Source organism: Oncorhynchus keta, unplaced genomic scaffold, assembly GCF_023373465.1.
Source record: "Oncorhynchus keta strain PuntledgeMale-10-30-2019 unplaced genomic scaffold, Oket_V2 Un_contig_10774_pilon_pilon, whole genome shotgun sequence".
Taxonomy (NCBI): domain Eukaryota; kingdom Metazoa; phylum Chordata; class Actinopteri; order Salmoniformes; family Salmonidae; genus Oncorhynchus; species Oncorhynchus keta.
In genome coordinates this window covers 100,374-118,227 of record NW_026277195.1, presented here as the reverse complement: position 1 = coordinate 118,227, position 17,854 = coordinate 100,374, and the positions used below count along the sequence as shown (strand labels likewise).

The following is a 17,854-nucleotide window of genomic DNA, read 5'->3' as shown; positions in this document are numbered from 1 at the left end:
TTATTGACTGTATGTTTGTTTTACTCCATGTGTAACTCTGTGTCGTTGTATCTGTCGAACTGCTTTGCTTTATCTTGGCCAGGTCGCAATTGTAAATGAGAACTTGTTCTCAACTTGCCTACCTGGTTAAATAAAGGTGAAATAAAAAAATAAAAAATTGTTGTCTGATGGGTTCTGTGTTATATGTATTGCAATCATTAACAGAAACCACATTATCCTGTGTTCAACATAATAAACATCACAAAACAAAGATAGAACATTTTAGTTTTACTGTATAAAAATAAGTGAACCAGACTTTGATCATAGCCAAAGGATAGATTAGAAACACTCTAAACAAAATAACTGTTACGTGTTAGAGCGTGTGGTAAAGCTAACATTCAAACTGGTCGTATCAGAGGCAGGGTAGCCTTGTGGTTAGAGCGTGTGGTAAAGCTAACATTCAAACTGGTCGTATCAGAGGCAGGGTAGCCTAGTGGTTAGAGCGTGTGGTAAAGCTAACATTCAAACTGGTCATATCAGAGGCAGGGTAGCCTAGTGGTTAGAGCGTGTGGTAAAGCTAACATTCAAACTGGTCATATCAGAGGCAGGGTAGCCTAGTGGTTAGAGCGTGTGGTAAAGCTAACATTCAAACTGGTCATATCAGAGGCAGGGTAGCCTAGTGGTTAGAGCGTGTGGTAAAGCTAACATTCAAACTGGTCATATCAGAGGCAGGGTAGCCTAGTGGTTAGAGCGTGTGGTAAAGCTAACATTCAAACTGGTCGTGTATCAGAGGCAGGGTAGCCTAGTGGTTAGAGCGTGTGGTAAAGCTAACATTCAAACTGGTCATATCAGAGGCAGGGTAGCCTAGTGGTTAGAGAGTGTGGTAAAGCTAACATTCAAACTGGTCGTATCAGAGGCAGGGTAGCTTAGTGGTTAGAGCGTGTGGTAAAGCTAACATTCAAACTGGTCATATCAGAGGCAGGGTAGCCTAGTGGTTAGAGCGTGTGGTAAAGCTAACATTCAAACTGGTCGTGTATCAGAGGCAGGGTAGCCTAGTGGTTAGAGCGTGTGGTAAAGCTAACATTCAAACTGGTCATATCAGAGGCAGGGTAGCCTAGTGGTTAGAGCGTGTGGTAAAGCTAACATTCAAACTGGTCGTATCAGAGGCAGGGTAGCCTAGTGGTTAGAGTGTGTGGTAAAGCTAACATTCAAACTGGTCGTATCAGAGGCAGGGTAGCCTAGTGGTTAGAGCGTGTGACTAGTAACCTGAAGGTTGTGACTTCAAACCCCCGAGCTGACAAGATACAAATCTGTCGTTCTGCCCCTGAACAGGCTGTTCACCCACTGTTCCCAGGCCGTCATTGAAAATAAGAATTTGTTCTTAACTGACTTGCCTGGTTAAATAACTAAAAAGAGGATGTGTACAACAGATCCTGACCAAGACACATGATTGGATAGAAATGTGTCACATTTAACCACAGCTGACTGTAGCTCAACAGTTGGTTGACATGCAGAGACACAAAACAAGAGTGAATTCTACTTGTTACAATCTGACATGGTTCTGTTTGTGTATTCTTGCACAGAGTTGAATTTTGAGCCATTTATAGCGGTGTCTCATGCTGTACACACTTAGAAAACAAGGTGCTATCTAGAATCTAAAATGGATCTTCAGCTTTCCCCATTGGAGAAACCTTTAAAGAAATCTTTTGGTTCCAGGTAGAACTCTTTTGGTTGCAGGTAGAACCCTTTTGGTTGTAGGTAGAACTCTTTTGGTTCCAGGTAAACCCTTTTGGTTGTAGGTAGAACTCTTTTGGTTCCAGGTAGAACCCTTTTGGTTGCAGGTAGAACTCTTTTGGTTCCAGGTAAACTCTTTTGGTTCCAGGTAGAACCATTTTGGTTGCAGGTAGAACTCTTTTGGTTCCAGGTAGAACCCATAACTCTTTTGGTTCCAGTTAGAACTCTTTTGGTTCCAGGTGCAACTCTTTTGGTTGCAGGTAGAACTCTTTTGGTTGTAGGTAGAACTCTTTTGGTTAAAGGTAGAACTATTTTGGTTGCAGTTAGAACTCTTTTGGTTGTAGGTAGAACTCTTTTGGTTCTAGGTAGAACCCTTTTGGTTGCAGGTAGAACTATTTTGGTTCCAGGTAGAACCCTTTTGGTTGCAGGTAGAACCCATAACTCCTTTGGTTGCAGGTAGAACTCTTTTGGTTCCAGGTAGAACTCTTTTGGTTGCAGGTAGAACCCATAACTCCTTTGGTTCCAGGTAGAACCCTTTTGGTTGCAGGTAGAACTCTTTTGGTTCCAGGTAGAACTCTTTTGGTTGCAGGTAGAACTCTTTTGGTTGCAGGTACAACTCTTTTGGTTCCAGGTAGAACTCTTTTGGTTCCAGGTAGAACTCTTTTGGTTCCAGGTAGAACTCTTTTGGTTCCAGGTAGAACTCTTTTGGTTCCAGGTAGAACTCTTTTGGTTCCAGGTAGAACTCTTTTGGTTGCAGGTAGAACTATTTTGGTTGCAGGTAGAACTCTTGGTTAGAACTCTTTTGAAGTAAACAAGGTGAACTCTTTTGGTTGCAGGTAGAACTCTTTGGTTCCAGGTAGAACTCTTTGGTTGCAGGTAGAACTTTTTGGTTGCAGGTAGAACTCTTTTGGTTCCAGGTAGAACTCTTTTGGTTCCAGGTAGAACTCTTTTGGTTCAGGAGAACTCTTTTGGTTCCAGGTAGAACTATTTTGGTTCCAGGTAGAACTCTTTTGGTTCCAGTTAGAACTCTTTTGGTTCCAGGTAGAACTCTTTTGGTTGCAGGTAGAACTCTTTTGGTTCCAGGTAGAACTCTTTTGGTTCCAGGTAGAACTCTTTTGGTTGCAGGCTGTTCTGCCCCTGAACAAGGCAGTTAATCGGTTCCTAGGCTGTCAGGTAGAACTTGCTTTAAAATGTAAGAAAATTGTTCCCAAGAAAGCTAAGGTAACTGAACTAAATTACTATGGTCCGTAGCACTCACTTCTGTCATCACAAAGTGCTTTGAGAGACTCTTTGTTACTCTAGACCCGCTCCAATTTTCTTACCGCCCCAATAGATCCACAGACTACAATCACCATCACACTGCCCTATCCCATCTGGACAAGAGGAATACCTATGTAAGAATGCTGTTCATTGACTACAGCTCAGCATTTTAATTAAAAAAAAATAATAATATTTAACCAGGTAGGCCAGTTGAGAACAAGTTCTCATTTACAACTGCGACCCGGCCAAGATAAAGCAAAGTAGTGAGACAAAAACAACACAGAGTTACACATAAACAAACGTACAGTCAATAACACAATAGAAAAATCTATGTACAGTGTGTGCAAATGTAGAAGAGTAGGGAGGTAAGGCAATAAATAGGCCATAGAGGTGAAATAATTACAATTTAGCATTAACACGGGAGTGATAGATGTGCAGATGATGATGTCCAAATAGAGATACTGGGGTGCAAGAGGAAAATAACAATATGGGGATGAGGTAGTTGGGTGGGCTATTTACAGATGGGCTGTGTACAGGTACAGTGATCGGTAAGCTGCTCTGACAGCTGATGCTTAAAGTTAAAGAGAGGGAGATATGAGACTCCAGCTTCAGTGATTTTTGCAACACCATAGTACCCTCCAAACTCATCATCAAGCTTGAGACCCTGGGTCTCGACCCCGTCCTGTGCAAATAGGTCCTGGACTTCCTGACGGGCCGCCCTCAGGTGGTGAAGGTAGGAAACAACATCTCCACTCCGCTGATCTTCAACACTGGGGCACCACAAGGGTTCATTCTCAGCCCTCTCCTGAACTCCCTGTTCACCCACTACTGCGTGGCCATGCACGCCTCCAACTAAATGGTGGTTGATGTCCTTGATGATCTTTATGGCCTTCCTGTAACATCGGGTGGTGTAGGTGTCCTGGAGGGCAGGTAGTTTGCCCCCGGTGATGCGTTGTGCAGACCTCACTACCCTCTGGAGAGCCTTCACGTTGAGGGCAAAACAGTGCCGTACCAGGCGGTGATACAGCCCGGCAGGATGCTCTCGATTGTGCATCTGTAGAAGTTTGTGAGTGCTTTTGGTGACAAGCCAAATTTCTTCAGCCTCCTGAGGTGGTGAAGAGGCGCTGCTGCGCCTCTTCACGACCTTCAGTGAGGCTGAGTGGACAAATTTGTCTTGTGTGTATGCAGGAACTTAAAACCCTCACTACCCTCTCCACTACTGTTCCATCGATGATCATAGGGGGTGTTCCCTCTGCTGTTTCCTGAAGTCCACAATCATCTCCTTAGTTTTGTTGACGTTGAGTGTGAGGTTATTTTCCTGACACCGCATCACCGGAGGGCCCTCACCTCCTCCCTGTAGGCCGTCTCACCGTTGTCACAGGTAGATCAAAAAAGAACACCACTGGTGCTCAGCAAACTTGATGATTGAGTCGGACTGCCTGTTCACGCAGTCTGGGTGAACAGGGAGTACAGGAGAGGGCTCAGAACGCACCCTTGTGGGGCCCCCGTGAGGATCAGCTGGAGGAGATGTTGCTGGGACCCTCACCACCTGGGGCAGCCCGTAAAAGTCCAGTCCCAAGGCCATCAGGGCGTTTAGAGACCCAGGGTCTCGAGTAGCACAGCTTGGAGGGTACTATGGTGTTGAATGCCGAGCTGTAGTCGATGAACAGTTCTCACATAGGTATTCCTCCAGGTGGGTTATTTCAGTGTGCATGTTTCTGAGTTCATCACTCTGGGACCTCTTTCTGTAGCATCCTGTGGTTCTTCTGAGCGGAGCAAATGACTACGCCTGGTCTAGGGTGTCAGGTAGGGTGGAGGTGAATGGTCCTTGACTAGTCTCTCAAAGGACTTCATGATGACGGAAGTGAGTGCCGGGCAGTCTTCCAGCCCAGTTACCTTAGCTCTCAACAGGAACAATGGTGGCCATCTTGAAGCATGTGGGAACAGCAGACTAGGGATTGATTGAATATGTCCTTAAACACACCGCTAGCTGGTCCCATGCTCTGAGGGCGCGGCTGGGGATGCCTTGGGCCTGCAGCCTTGCGAGGGTTAACACGTTAAATGTCTTACTCACCTCGGCTGCAGTGAAGGCGGGGACCGCATGTTTTCGTTGCAGGCCGTGGCAGTGGCACTGTATTGTCCTCAAAGCGGGCAAAAAAGTTATTTAGTCTGCCCCAGGAAGAGTAGCTGCTGCCGATAAACCCCAGGAAGAGTAGCTGCTGCCTTGGTAGGAACTAATGGGGATCCATAATAAATACAAATACAAAAATGGACTCAAGGCTTAAAATCCTTCTTTAACCCGTCTCCTCCCCTTCATCTACATGTCTCCTCCCCTTCATCTACATGTCTCCTCCCCTTCATCTACATGTCTCCTCCCCTTCGTCTACATGTCTCCTCCCTTCATCTACATGTCTCCTCCCCACCATCTACATGTCTCCTCCCCTTCATCTACATGTCTCCTCCCCTTCATCGACACTGATTGAAATGGATTTAACAAGTGACATCAATAAGCGATCATTGCTTTCTCCTGGATTCACCTGATCCTTCTGTCATTGAAAGAGCAGGTGTTCCTAATGTTTTGTATTCTCAGTGTAAGTCAACCTCATAACTGAACACTATTCAAACATTATGTATGTGTATGTTATTATATTGTTAAATAATTGTTAAATTGTTAAATAAAATCCCCCAAAGTATTTGGAACATACTGTAGAGATGGATGAAAACAACCTCAGACTGTTTCAGTTTAAACACAATTTATTTCTGCTTAAATAATGGGATCATCCATGTTGGTTGTTACCAGATCAATGCTTTAGGTGGTCTCATATGAAGAGAATCAACGGAAGGAAATATGGCACCAAACCCCAAAGAACTAACGCCCCTTTAAACTACAGCAGGCTTAGAACATAACATTACACTGCTAAAATAATGACCAATGATTGGTTTGGAGCAAATACGCATGAGAACTGTTAACCCTTTCCAATGTGTCAGTCTACATTATATATTGGGGTAATACCTCTCTAACCCTTTCCAATGTGTCAGTCTACATTATATATTGGGGTAATACCTCTCTAACTCTTTCCAATGTGTCAGTCTACATTATATATTGGGGTAATACCTCTCTAGCTCTTTCCAATGTGTCAGTCTACATTATATATTGGGGTAATACCTCTCTAACAGTCCTTTCCAATGTGTCAGTCTACATTATATATTGGGGTAATACCTCTCTAACCCTTTCCAATGTGTCAGTCTACATTATATATTGGGGTAATACCTCTCTAACCCTTTCCAATGTGTCAGTCTACATTATATATTGGGGTAATACCTCTCTAACTCTTTCCAATGTGTCAGTCTACATTATATATTGGGGTAATTATATATTGGGGTAATACTCTAACTCTTTCCAATGTGTCAGTCTACATTATATATTGGGGTAATGCCTCTCTAACTCTTTCCAATGTGTCAGTCTACATTATATATTGGGGTAATACCTCTAACCCTTTCCAATGTGTCAGTCTACATTATATATTGGGGTAAACCTTTCCAATGTGTCAGTCTAACCCTTTCCAATGTGTCAGTCTACATTATATATTGGGGTAATACCTCTCTAACCCTTTCCAATGTGTCAGTCTACATTATATATTGGGGTAATACCTCTCTAACTCTTTCCAATGTGTCAGTCTACATTATATATTGGGGTAATCCCTCTCTAACTCTTTCCAATGTGACAGTCTACATTATATATTGGGGTAATGCCTCTCTAACCCTTTCCAATGTGTCAGTCTACATTATATATTGGGGTAAACGCTCTCTAACCCTTTCCAATGTGTCAGTCTACATTATATATTGGGGTAATACCTCTCTAACCCTTTCCAATGTGTCAGTCTACATTATATATTGGGGTAATGCCTCTCTAACTCTTTCCAATGTGACAGTCTACATTATATATTGGGGTAATGCCTCTCTAACCCTTTCCAATGTGTCAGTCTACATTATATATTGGGGTAATGCCTCTCTAACCCTTTCCAATGTGTCAGTCTACATTATATATTGGGGTAATACCTCTCTAACCCTTTCCAATGTGACAGTCTACATTATATATTGGGGTAATACCTCTCTAACTCTTTCCAATGTGTCAGTCTACATTATATATTGGGGTAATACCTCTCTAACCCTTTCCAATGTGACAGTCTACATTATATATTGGGGTAATGCCTCTCTAACCCTTTCCAATGTGTCAGTCTACATTATATATTGGGGTAATACCTCTCTAACCCTTTCCAATGTGTCAGTCTACATTATATATTGGGGTAATACCTCTCTAACTCTTTCCAATGTGACAGTCTACATTATATATTGGGGTAAACGCTCTCTAACCCTTTCCAATGTGACAGTCTACATTATATATTGGGGTAATACCTCTCTAACCCTTTCCAATGTGTCAGTCTACATTATATATTGGGGTAATACCTCTCTAACTCTTTCCAATGTGACAGTCTACATTATATATTGGGGTAAACGCTCTCTAACCCTTTCCAATGTGACAGTCTACATTATATATTGGGGTAATACCTCTCTAACCCTTTCCAATGTGACAGTCTACATTATATATTGGGGTAATGCCTCTCTAACCCTTTCCAATGTGTCAGTCTACATTATATATTGGGGTAAACACTCTCTAACTCTTTCCAATGTGACAGTCTACATTATATATTGGGGTAATACCTCTCTAACTCTTTCCAATGTGTCAGTCTACATTATATATTGGGGTAAACGCTCTCTAACTCTTTCCAATGTGACAGTCTACATTATATATTGGGGTAATACCTCTCTAACTCTTTCCAATGTGTCAGTCTACATTATATATTGGGGTAATGCCTCTCTAACCCTTTCCAATGTGTCAGTCTACATTATATATTGGGGTAATGCCTCTCTAACTCTTTCCAATGTGTCAGTCTACATTATATATTGGGGTAATACCTCTCTAACCCTTTCCAATGTGACAGTCTACATTATATATTGGGGTAATGCCTCTCTAACTCTTTTCAATGTGACTGTCTACATTATATATTGGGGTAATACCTCTCTAACCCTTTCCAATGTGTCAGTCTACATTATATATTGGGGTAATGCCTCTCTAACCCTTTTCAATGTGTCAGTCTACATTATATATTGGGGTAATGCCTCTCTAACCCTTTCCAATGTGTCAGTCTACATTATATATTGGGGTAATGCCTCTCTAACCCTTTTCAATGTGTCAGTCTACATTATATATTGGGGTAATGCCTCTCTAACCCTTTCCAATGTGTCAGTCTACATTATATATTGGGGTAAACACTCTCTAACCCTTTTCAATGTGACTGTCTACATTATATATTGGGGTAATACCTCTCTAACTCTTTCCAATGTGTCAGTCTACATTATATATTGGGGTAATGCCTCTCTAACCCTTTTCAATGTGTCAGTCTACATTATATATTGGGGTAATGCCTCTCTAACCCTTTCCAATGTGTCAGTCTACATTATATATTGGGGTAATGCCTCTCTAACCCTTTTCAATGTGTCAGTCTACATTATATATTGGGGTAATGCCTCTCTAACCCTTTCCAATGTGTCAGTCTACATTATATATTGGGGTAAACACTCTCTAACCCTTTTCAATGTGACTGTCTACATTATATATTGGGGTAATACCTCTCTAACTCTTTCCAATGTGTCAGTCTACATTATATATTGGGGTAATGCCTCTCTAACTCTTTCCAATGTGTCAGTCTACATTATATATTGGGGTAATACCTCTCTAACCCTTTCCAATGTGTCAGTCTACATTATATATTGGGGTAATACCTCTCTAACTCTTTCCAATGTGACTGTCTACATTATATATTGGGGTACTGCCTCTCTAACCCTTTCCAATGTGTCAGTCTACATTATATATTGGGGTAATGCCTCTCTAACTCTTTCCAATGTGTCAGTCTACATTATATATTGGGGTAATACCTCTCTAACCCTTTCCAATGTGTCAGTCTACATTATATATTGGGGTAATACCTCTCTAACCCTTTTCAATGTGACTGTCTACATTATATATTGGGAGCTCTCATATCTCCACGTCTTTAATAGTAGAGGCATATTCCATGTTACACAGTGGGCCCTCATAAAGCATTAGAATGAAGTCTCCCTCTCTGTCCTGCTGTCCCCCAGGTGGCTGTGTGTTCATGTCTCTTTAAAACAGTCAGTGCCAGAGCAGAGTAGACAGACACTGATAGAAGTAACACCTTATTTCATAATACAATGTTCGCAAATGAGGAAAACTAAGTCAAACCAGGTGAATCTCATGCATCAAAATATTAGTACTCTGAGGAAATATGTTAACAGAAGTGATGTTTAGAGTTGCAGTGGAGTTAAAATCAAGCTACCATTTCGATTTGACAAATATTTCCTGCTGATAATTAGACATGTGCAGTAACACCCAAGCATTTTCATAAAGGTGGAATCAATATAGGCATTTCATTCCAATGCTTTGCGAAGCTGTCCTACCAGTGCAGAAAACAAACGATCAGTGACTAACTTCAGAAGTTTTTACAGTGTCATTTATATACAACCAAACCACCCGTTGTTATTAAAAAACACAACCACATTATACACCCACCCCAGTGGTGTGGCTACAGGACAGAATATATAAGGCTTGTAGAAGGTGACTCCAAGTGTTCCTCTAATCTGTCAATCAAACGTCCTGTTGTACCTCATTGGTCCGAGAGATGCTTGGAGGCGTGGCTACTGTTGTCCTGACGCCATGATGGAGCGGACCACACCCCTGTTCTCCTGTCACCGTGGTAACAACAGGTCATGACTGGAGCCCAGGTTGTGGACAGAAAAGTAAGTTTTTCATGCTCATGCGAAATCAAATAAAGTGGTCCTGCTGTAAAACCATGCGTTAACGTGAAAGCTGCAGACACACGTTCTGATTGGCTGTTCTCCTGCTTCAAGGTCCAGTCATCTCCCTTCCAGGAAGTCATGAGACATCAACAAACCTGCAAAACAAAAAACATATGACAGGTGATTTAGATCAACTTGAGTTTAATTCTCTCACCACTGTGTATGTTGTGAATAGTTTGTCTCTCTTGATTAACCAACTGCACCAACCAGCTAAACTAACAAGACTGCAAGGCCCTCAGAAAGTTTGAGTTAGCATGTTGTCAGTAGGGTCACATCTCTAGAGGGCTGAGTTGGCATGTTGTCAGTAGGGTCACATCTCTAGGAGGCTGAGTTAGCATGTTGTCAGTAGGGTCACATCTCTAGGAGGCTGAGTTAGCATGTTGTCAGTAGGGTCACATCTCTAGGAGGCTGAGTTAGCATGTTGTCAGTAGGGTCACATCTCTAGAGGGCTGAGTTAGCATGTTGTCAGTAGGGTGAGTTAGCATGTTGTCAGTATCACATCTCTAGGGGCTGAGTTAGCATGTTGTCAGTAGGGTCACATCTCTAGGAGGCTGAGTTAGCATGTTGTCAGTAGGGTCACATCTCTAGGAGGCTGAGTTAGCATGTTGTCAGTAGGGTCACATCTCTAGGAGGCTGAGTTAGCATGTTGTCAGTAGGGTCACATCTCTAGAGGGCTGAGTTAGCATGTTGTCAGTAGGGTCACATCTCTAGGGGGCTGAGTTAGCATGTTGTCAGTAGGGTCACATCTCTAGGAGGCTGAGTTAGCATGTTGTCAGTAGGGTCACATCTATAGAGGGCTGAGTTAGCATGTTGTCAGTAGGGTCACATCTCTAGGAGGCTGAGTTAGCATGTTGTCAGTAGGGTCACATCTCTAGAGGGCTGAGTTAGCATGTTGTCAGTAGGGTCACATCTCTAGGGGGCTGAGTTAGCATGTTGTCAGTAGGGTCACATCTCTAGGGGGCTGAGTTAGCATGTTGTCAGTAGGGTCACATCTCTATAGGGCTGAGTTAGCATGTTGTCAGTAGGGTCACATCTCTATAGGGCTGAGTTGGCATGTTGTCAGTAGGGTCACATCTCTATAGGGCTGAGTTAGCATGTTGTCAGTAGGGTCACATCTCTAGGGGGCTGAGTTAGCATGTTGTCAGTAGGGTCACATCTCTAGGGGGCTGAGTTAGCATGTTGTCAGTAGGGTCACATCTCTAGGAGGCTGAGTTAGCATGTTGTCAGCAGGGTCACATCGATAGAGGGCTGAGTTGGCATGTTGTCAGTAGGGTCACATCTATAGGGGGCTGAGTTGGCATGTTGTCAGTAGGGTCACATCTCTAGGGGGCTGAGTTAGCATGTTGTCAGTAGGGTCACATCTCTAGAGGGCTGAGTTAGCATGTTGTCAGTAGGGTCACATCTCTAGAGGGCTGAGTTAGCATGTTGTCAGTAGGGTCACATCTCTAGAGGGCTGAGTTAGCATGTTGTCAGTAGGGTCACATCTCTAGGGGGCTGAGTTAGCATGTTGTCAGTAGGGTCACATCTCTAGAGGGCTGAGTTAGCATGTTGTCAGTAGGGTCACATCTCTAGGGGCTGAGTTAGCATGTTGTCAGTAGGGTCACATCTCTAGGGGGCTGAGTTAGCATGTTGTCAGTAGGGTCACATCTCTAGGAGGCTGAGTTAGCATGTTGTCAGTAGGGTCACATCTCTAGAGGGCTGAGTTAGCATGTTGTCAGTAGGGTCACATCTCTATGGGGCTGAGTTAGCATGTTGTCAGTAGGGTCACATCTATAGGGGGCTGAGTTAGCATGTTGTCAGTAGGGTCACATCTCTATGGGGCTGAGTTGGCACGTTGTCAGTAGGGTCACATCTATATACGGCTGAGTTGGCATGTTGTCAGTAGGGTCACATCTATATACGGCTGAGTTGGCATGTTGTCAGTAGGGTCACATGTCTAGGGGGCTGAGTTAGCATGTTGTCAGTAGGGTCATCTCTATAGGGCTGAGTTAGCATGTTGTCAGTAGGGTTAGGGTTAGGACAATGAATCAAGACAGCTGGTTTCTGGATCCGACAGGACAATGGATCAAGACAGCTGGTTCCTGGATCTGACAGGATAATGGATCCAAACTGAGCATGTCCTGGAGAAAACAGGATAATGGATCCAGACTGAGCCTGTCCTGGATCCGAACAGGATAATGGATCCAGACAGCAGGTTGCCGGATCCGACAGGATAATGGATCCAGACAGCCGGTTGCTGGATCCGACAGGACAATGGATCAAGACAGCTGGTTCCTGGATCTGACAGGATAATGGATACAAACTGAGCATGTCCTGGAGACAACAGGATAATGGATCCAGACTGAGCCTGTCCTGGATCCGACAGGATAATGGATCCAGACTGAGCCTGTCCTGGATCCGACAGGATAATGGATCCAGACAGCCAGTTGCTGGATCCGACAGGATAATGGATCCAGACGGCAGTTTGCTGGATCCGAACAGGATAATGGATCCAGACAGCCGGTTGCTGGATCCGACAGGATAATGGATCCAGACACTCGGTTGCTGGATCCGACAGGATAATCGATCCAGGCTGAGCCTGTCCTGGATCCGACAGGATAATGGATCCAGACACTCGGTTGCTGGATCCGACAGGATAATCGATCCAGGCTGAGCCTGTCCTGGATCTGACAGGATAATGGATCCAAACTGAGCATGTCCTGGAGAAAACAGGATAATGGATCCAGACTGAGCCTGTCCTGGATCTGAACAGGATAATGGATCCAGACAGCCAGTTGCTGGATCCGACAGGATAATGGATCCAGACGGCCGGTTGCTGGATCCGAACAGGATAATGGATCCAGACACCCGGTTGCTGGATCCGACAGGATACTGGATCCAGACACTCGGTTGCTGGATCTGACAGGATAATGGATCCAGGCTGAGCCTGTCCTGGATCTGACAGGATAATGGATCCAGACAGGATAATGGTTCCGAAAGGATAATGGATCCAGACAGGATACCACCCGGCTGTAGTGTTAAGTGATCCCCATTTCCCTCCATATTCTATCAGTCCTGAGCTCCATACTTGTACGTACCAGGTTGAGCACACGACTGTTATCATTGATCCTTTTCCACTTGCTTCTTTTTCACCTTCGACCCTGACCCTTCTCCAGACTGCAACACACAGAGAGAGGGGTTAGACAGGACGATGGCAGAATGAGGGGCAGGCCCGCAGAACACACAGAAACACCAGGCAGACTGGACCTCTTCTACACTAGTGTCCTAGACATGCAGAAAGAAAGATACACCAGGCAGACTGGAACTCTTCTACACTAGTGTCCTAGACATGCAGAAAGAAAGATACACCAGGCAGACTGGACCTCTTCTCCACTAGTGTCCTAGACATGCAGAAAGAAAGATACACCAGGCAGACTGGACCTCTTCTCCACTAGTGTCCTAGACATGCAGAAAGAAAACACTAAGGGAGTTGTTAATTCACTACATCCAGCTGATTGGCATCACTCCACCATCAGGTTCATAGTCTGACCAGTAAACACTGACAGTCCATTGACATCACACTGACAGCAGGTCAAATTGAGCTCTCTGATCGCTTCACATTGAACTGAGCTGTCTGACAACCACACACCACAGCACTCTGAAGCATTCCGCACTGCTAGTCTATCGTCAGTGTCTACCGTCTTGTTGGAACTCTCTCCACTACTAGTCTACTGTCTAGTTGGAATTCTCTCCACTACTAGCCTACTGTCTAGTTGGAACTCTCTCCACTACTAGTCTACCGTCTAGTTGGAACTCTCTCCACTACTAGTCTACTGTCTAGTTGGAACTCTCTCCACTACTAGTCTACCGTCTAGTTGGAACTCTCTCCACTACTAGTCTACTGTCTAGTTGGAACTCTCTCCACTACTAGTCTACCGTCTAGTTGGAACTCTCTCCACTACTAGTCTACCGTCTAGTTGGAACTCTCTCCACTACTAGTCTACCGTCTAGTTGGAACTCTCTCCACTACTAGTCTACTGTCTCGTTGGAACTCTCTCCACTACTAGTCTACCGTCTAGTTGGAACTCTCTCCACTACTAGTCTACCGTCTAGTTGGAACTCTCTCCATTACTAGTCTACTGTCTAGTTGGAACTCTCTCCACCTCTAGTCTACTGTCTAGTTGGAACTCTCTCCACTACTAGTCTACTGTCTAGTTGGAACTCTCTCCACTACTAGTCTACTGTCTAGTTGGAACTCTCTCCACTACTAGTCTACTGTCTCGTTGGAATTCTCTCCACTACTAGTCTACCGTCTAGTTGGAACTCTCTCCACTACTAGTCTACTGTCTAGTTGGAACTCTCTCCACTACTAGTCTACTGTCTAGTTGGAACTCTCTCCACTACTAGTCTACCGTCTAGTTGGAACTCTCTCCACTACTAGTCTACTGTCTAGTTGGAACTCTCTCCACTACTAGTCTACCGTCTAGTTGGAACTCTCTCCACTACTAGTCTACCGTCTAGTTGGAACTCTCTCCACTACTAGTCTACCGTCTAGTTGGAACTCTCTCCACTACTAGTCTACTGTCTCGTTGGAACTCTCTCCACTACTAGTCTACCGTCTAGTTGGAACTCTCTCCACTACTAGTCTACTGTCTAGTTGGAACTCTCTCCACTACTAGTCTACTGTCTAGTTGGAACTCTCTCCACTACTAGTCTACTGTCTAGTTGGAACTCTCTCCACTACTAGTCTACTGTCTAGTTGGAACTCTCTCCACTACTAGTCTACTGTCTAGTTGGAACTCTCTCCACTACTAGTCTACCGTCTAGTTGGAACTCTCTCCACTACTAGTCTACCGTCTAGTTGGAACTCTCTCCACTACTAGTCTACCGTCTAGTTGGAACTCTCTCCACTACTAGTCTACTGTCTCGTTGGAACTCTCTCCACTACTAGTCTACCGTCTAGTTGGAACTCTCTCCACTACTAGTCTACTGTCTAGTTGGAACTCTCTCCACTACTAGTCTACTGTCTAGTTGGAACTCTCTCCATTACTAGTCTACCGTCTAGTTGGAACTCTCTCCACTACTAGTCTACTGTCTAGTTGGAACTCTCTCCACTACTAGTCTACTGTCTAGTTGGAATTCTCTCCACTACTAGTCTACTGTCTAGTTGGAACTCTCTCCACTACTAGTCTACCGTCTAGTTGGAACTCTCTCCACTACTAGTCTACCGTCTAGTTGGAACTCTCTCCACTACTAGTCTACTGTCTAGTTGGAACTCTCTCCACTACTAGTCTACCGTCTAGTTGGAACTCTCTCCACTACTAGTCTACTGTCTAGTTGGAACTCTCTCCACTACTAGTCTACTGTCTAATTGGAACTCTCTCCACTACTAGTCTACTGTCTAGTTGGAACTCTCTCCACTACTAGTCTACCATTAGTGTCAACACCACACTTCAGTCTACTCTATGATCATGGAGCAAACCTCAGTCTTTCCCCTCTGACCCTTAGAGCTCTCCTGCTCTGCCTTAGGGCCTCCTCGGGAGCGCTTGTTTCTCTTCCTGCCCTTATTTTCCTTCCTGCCTCCTCCTCCTCCTGCTGCTTCTCCTCTTCCTCCTGCTTCTCCTTCTCCTACTGCTCCACCTGCTTTCACCTCCTCTGTAGTAGCAGTAGTAGCAGCAGTAAAAGTAGTTGCCGTAGCAGCAATACGACGTACTACTTTCCTGATGACCTTAGGAGAGGAGGGGTATAAAGTCATGTTAGGACAGAGGAATGGGGATGGGGGTTGGAGATGGGGAGGATGGGCATGGGGGAGATGTTCAGGTGATATCAGAAGAGGACAGGGTGATGATGTAATAGGGGTGTGGGGTGTGTAGTGAAGGGGGGTACAGCAGTTACTTTTCGGGTGACTATGTTTCCATCCTCGTCTGTGAACTGTTCTTCTGTCACTGACTCCACAGGGATGTTTCTGGCCTGTTCTCCCTGAGAATGATATGGTAGGATTTACCTGTCATCATTAGTTTACCTGAGGTTAGTTTACCTGACATTAGTTTGCCTGACATTAGTTTACCTGTCATCATTAGTTTACCTGAGGTTAGTTTACCTGAGGTTAGTTTACCTGACGGTAGTTTACCTGTCATCATTAGTTTACCTGAGGTTAGTTTACCTGACGGTAGTTTACCTGTCATCATTAGTTTACCTGAGGTTAGTTTACCTGACGTTAGTTTACCTGAGGTTCGTTTGCCTGTCATCATTAGTTTACCTGAGGTTAGTTTACCTGTCATCATTAGTTTACCTGAGGTTAGTTTACCTGACGTTAGTTTGCCTGTCATCATTAGTTTACCTGAGGTTAGTTTACCTGTCATCATTAGTTTACCTGAGGTTAGTTTGCCTGACGTTAGTTTACCTGAGGTTATTTTGCCTGATGTTAGTTTACCTGAGTTTAGTTTACCTGAGGTTAGTTTACCTGAGTTTAGTTTACCGGTCATCATTAGTTTACCTGAGGTTAGTTTACCTGACGTTAGTTTGCCTGACATTAGTTTACCTGAGTTTAGTTTGCCTGACATTAGTTTACCTGTCATCATTAGTTTACCTGAGGTTAGTTTACCTGAGATTAGTTTACCTAAGTTTAGTTTACCTGAGGTTAGTTTACCTGTCATCATTAGTTTACCTGAGGTTAGTTTACCTGAGGTTAGTTTACCTGACGGTAGTTTACCTGTCATCATTCGTTTACCTGACGTTAGTTTACCTGAGTTTAGTTTACCTGTCATCATTAGTTTACCTGAGGTTAGTTTACCTGTCATCATTAGTTTACCTGAGTTTTGTTCACCTGAGTTTAGTTTACCTGTCATCATTAGTTTACCTGAGGTTAGTTTACCTGAGGTTAGTTTACATGAGTTTAGTTTGCCTGACGTTAGTTTGCCTGTCATCATTAGTTTACCTAAGGTTAGTTTACCTGAGGTTAGTTTACCTGTCATCATTAGTTTACCTGAGGTTAGTTTACCTGTCATCATTAGTTTACCTGAGTTTTGTTCACCTGAGTTTAGTTTACCTGTCATCATTAGTTTACCTGAGGTTAGTTTACCTGAGGTTAGTTTACATGAGTTTAGTTTGCCTGACGTTAGTTTGCCTGTCATCATTAGTTTACTTGAGGTTAGTTTACCTGAGGTTAGTTTACCTGTCATCATTATTTTACTTGCGGTTAGTTTACCTGAGTTTAGTTTACCTGAGTTTAGTTTACCTGAGTTTAGTTTACCTGACGTTAGTTTACCTGACGTTAGTTTACCTGACGTTAGTTTACCTGTCATCATTAGTTTACTTGTGGTTAGTTTACCTGTGTTTAGTTTACCTGAGTTTAGTTTACCTGACGTTAGTTTACCTGTCATCATTAGTTTACCTGCGGTTAGTTTACCTGAGTTTAGTTTACCTGAGTTTAGTTTGCCTGAGTTTAGTTTGCCTTACGTTAGTTTACCTGTCCTCATTAGTTTACCTGAGGTTAGTTTACCTGAGTTTAGTTTACCTGTCATCATTAGTTTACCTGAGGTTAGTTTACCTGAGTTTAGTTTGCCTAACGTTATTTTACCTGTCATCATTAGTTTACCTGAGGTTAGTTTACCTGAGTTTAGTTTGCCTGACATTAGTTTACCTGTCATCATTAGTTTACTTGAGGTTAGTTTACCTGAGTTTAGTTTACCTGACGTTAGTTTACCTGTCATCATTAGTTCACCTGAGTTTAGTTCACCTGAGTTTAGTTTACCTGTCATCATTAGTTTACATGAGGTTAGTTTACCTGACGTTAGTTTACCTGAGTTTAGTTTGCCTGAGTTTAGTCTGCCTTACGTTAGTTTACCTGTCCTCATTAGTTTACCTGAGGTTAGTTTACCTGAGTTTAGTTTACCTGAGTTGAGTTTACCTGTCATCATTAGTTTACCTGAGGTTAGTTTACCTGAGTTTAGTTTGCCTGACGTTA

The 17,854-nt window shown here is 43.6% G+C and overlaps 1 protein-coding gene and 1 long non-coding RNA gene across 2 annotated transcripts in view; both read right to left on the bottom strand.

The window, feature by feature from the left end:
• Positions 1 to 5,709: 5,709 nt before the first annotated feature.
• LOC118382629 (ankyrin-3-like) overlaps positions 5,710 to 17,854 on the bottom strand; it is a gene marked incomplete at its 5' end in the record, with an annotated part of 106,151 nt that continues 94,006 nt past the window's right edge. Inside the window, 13 exon segments of the mRNA XM_052500491.1 lie at positions 5,710 to 6,139; positions 6,194 to 6,295; positions 6,574 to 6,879; positions 7,033 to 7,338; positions 7,390 to 7,593; positions 7,696 to 8,001; positions 8,053 to 8,205; positions 8,359 to 8,511; positions 8,665 to 8,919; positions 8,971 to 10,004; positions 12,987 to 13,065; positions 15,371 to 15,616; positions 15,784 to 15,867. Coding sequence (XP_052356451.1) covers positions 13,009 to 13,065; positions 15,371 to 15,616; positions 15,784 to 15,867 — 387 coding nt within the window.
• Positions 16,648 to 17,052, bottom strand: LOC127917115 (uncharacterized). The gene is made up of 3 exons (XR_008096974.1): positions 16,985 to 17,052; positions 16,841 to 16,888; positions 16,648 to 16,714 (listed from the first exon to the last, which is right to left on the bottom strand). It is a non-coding gene; the product is annotated as an uncharacterized LOC127917115 (long non-coding RNA).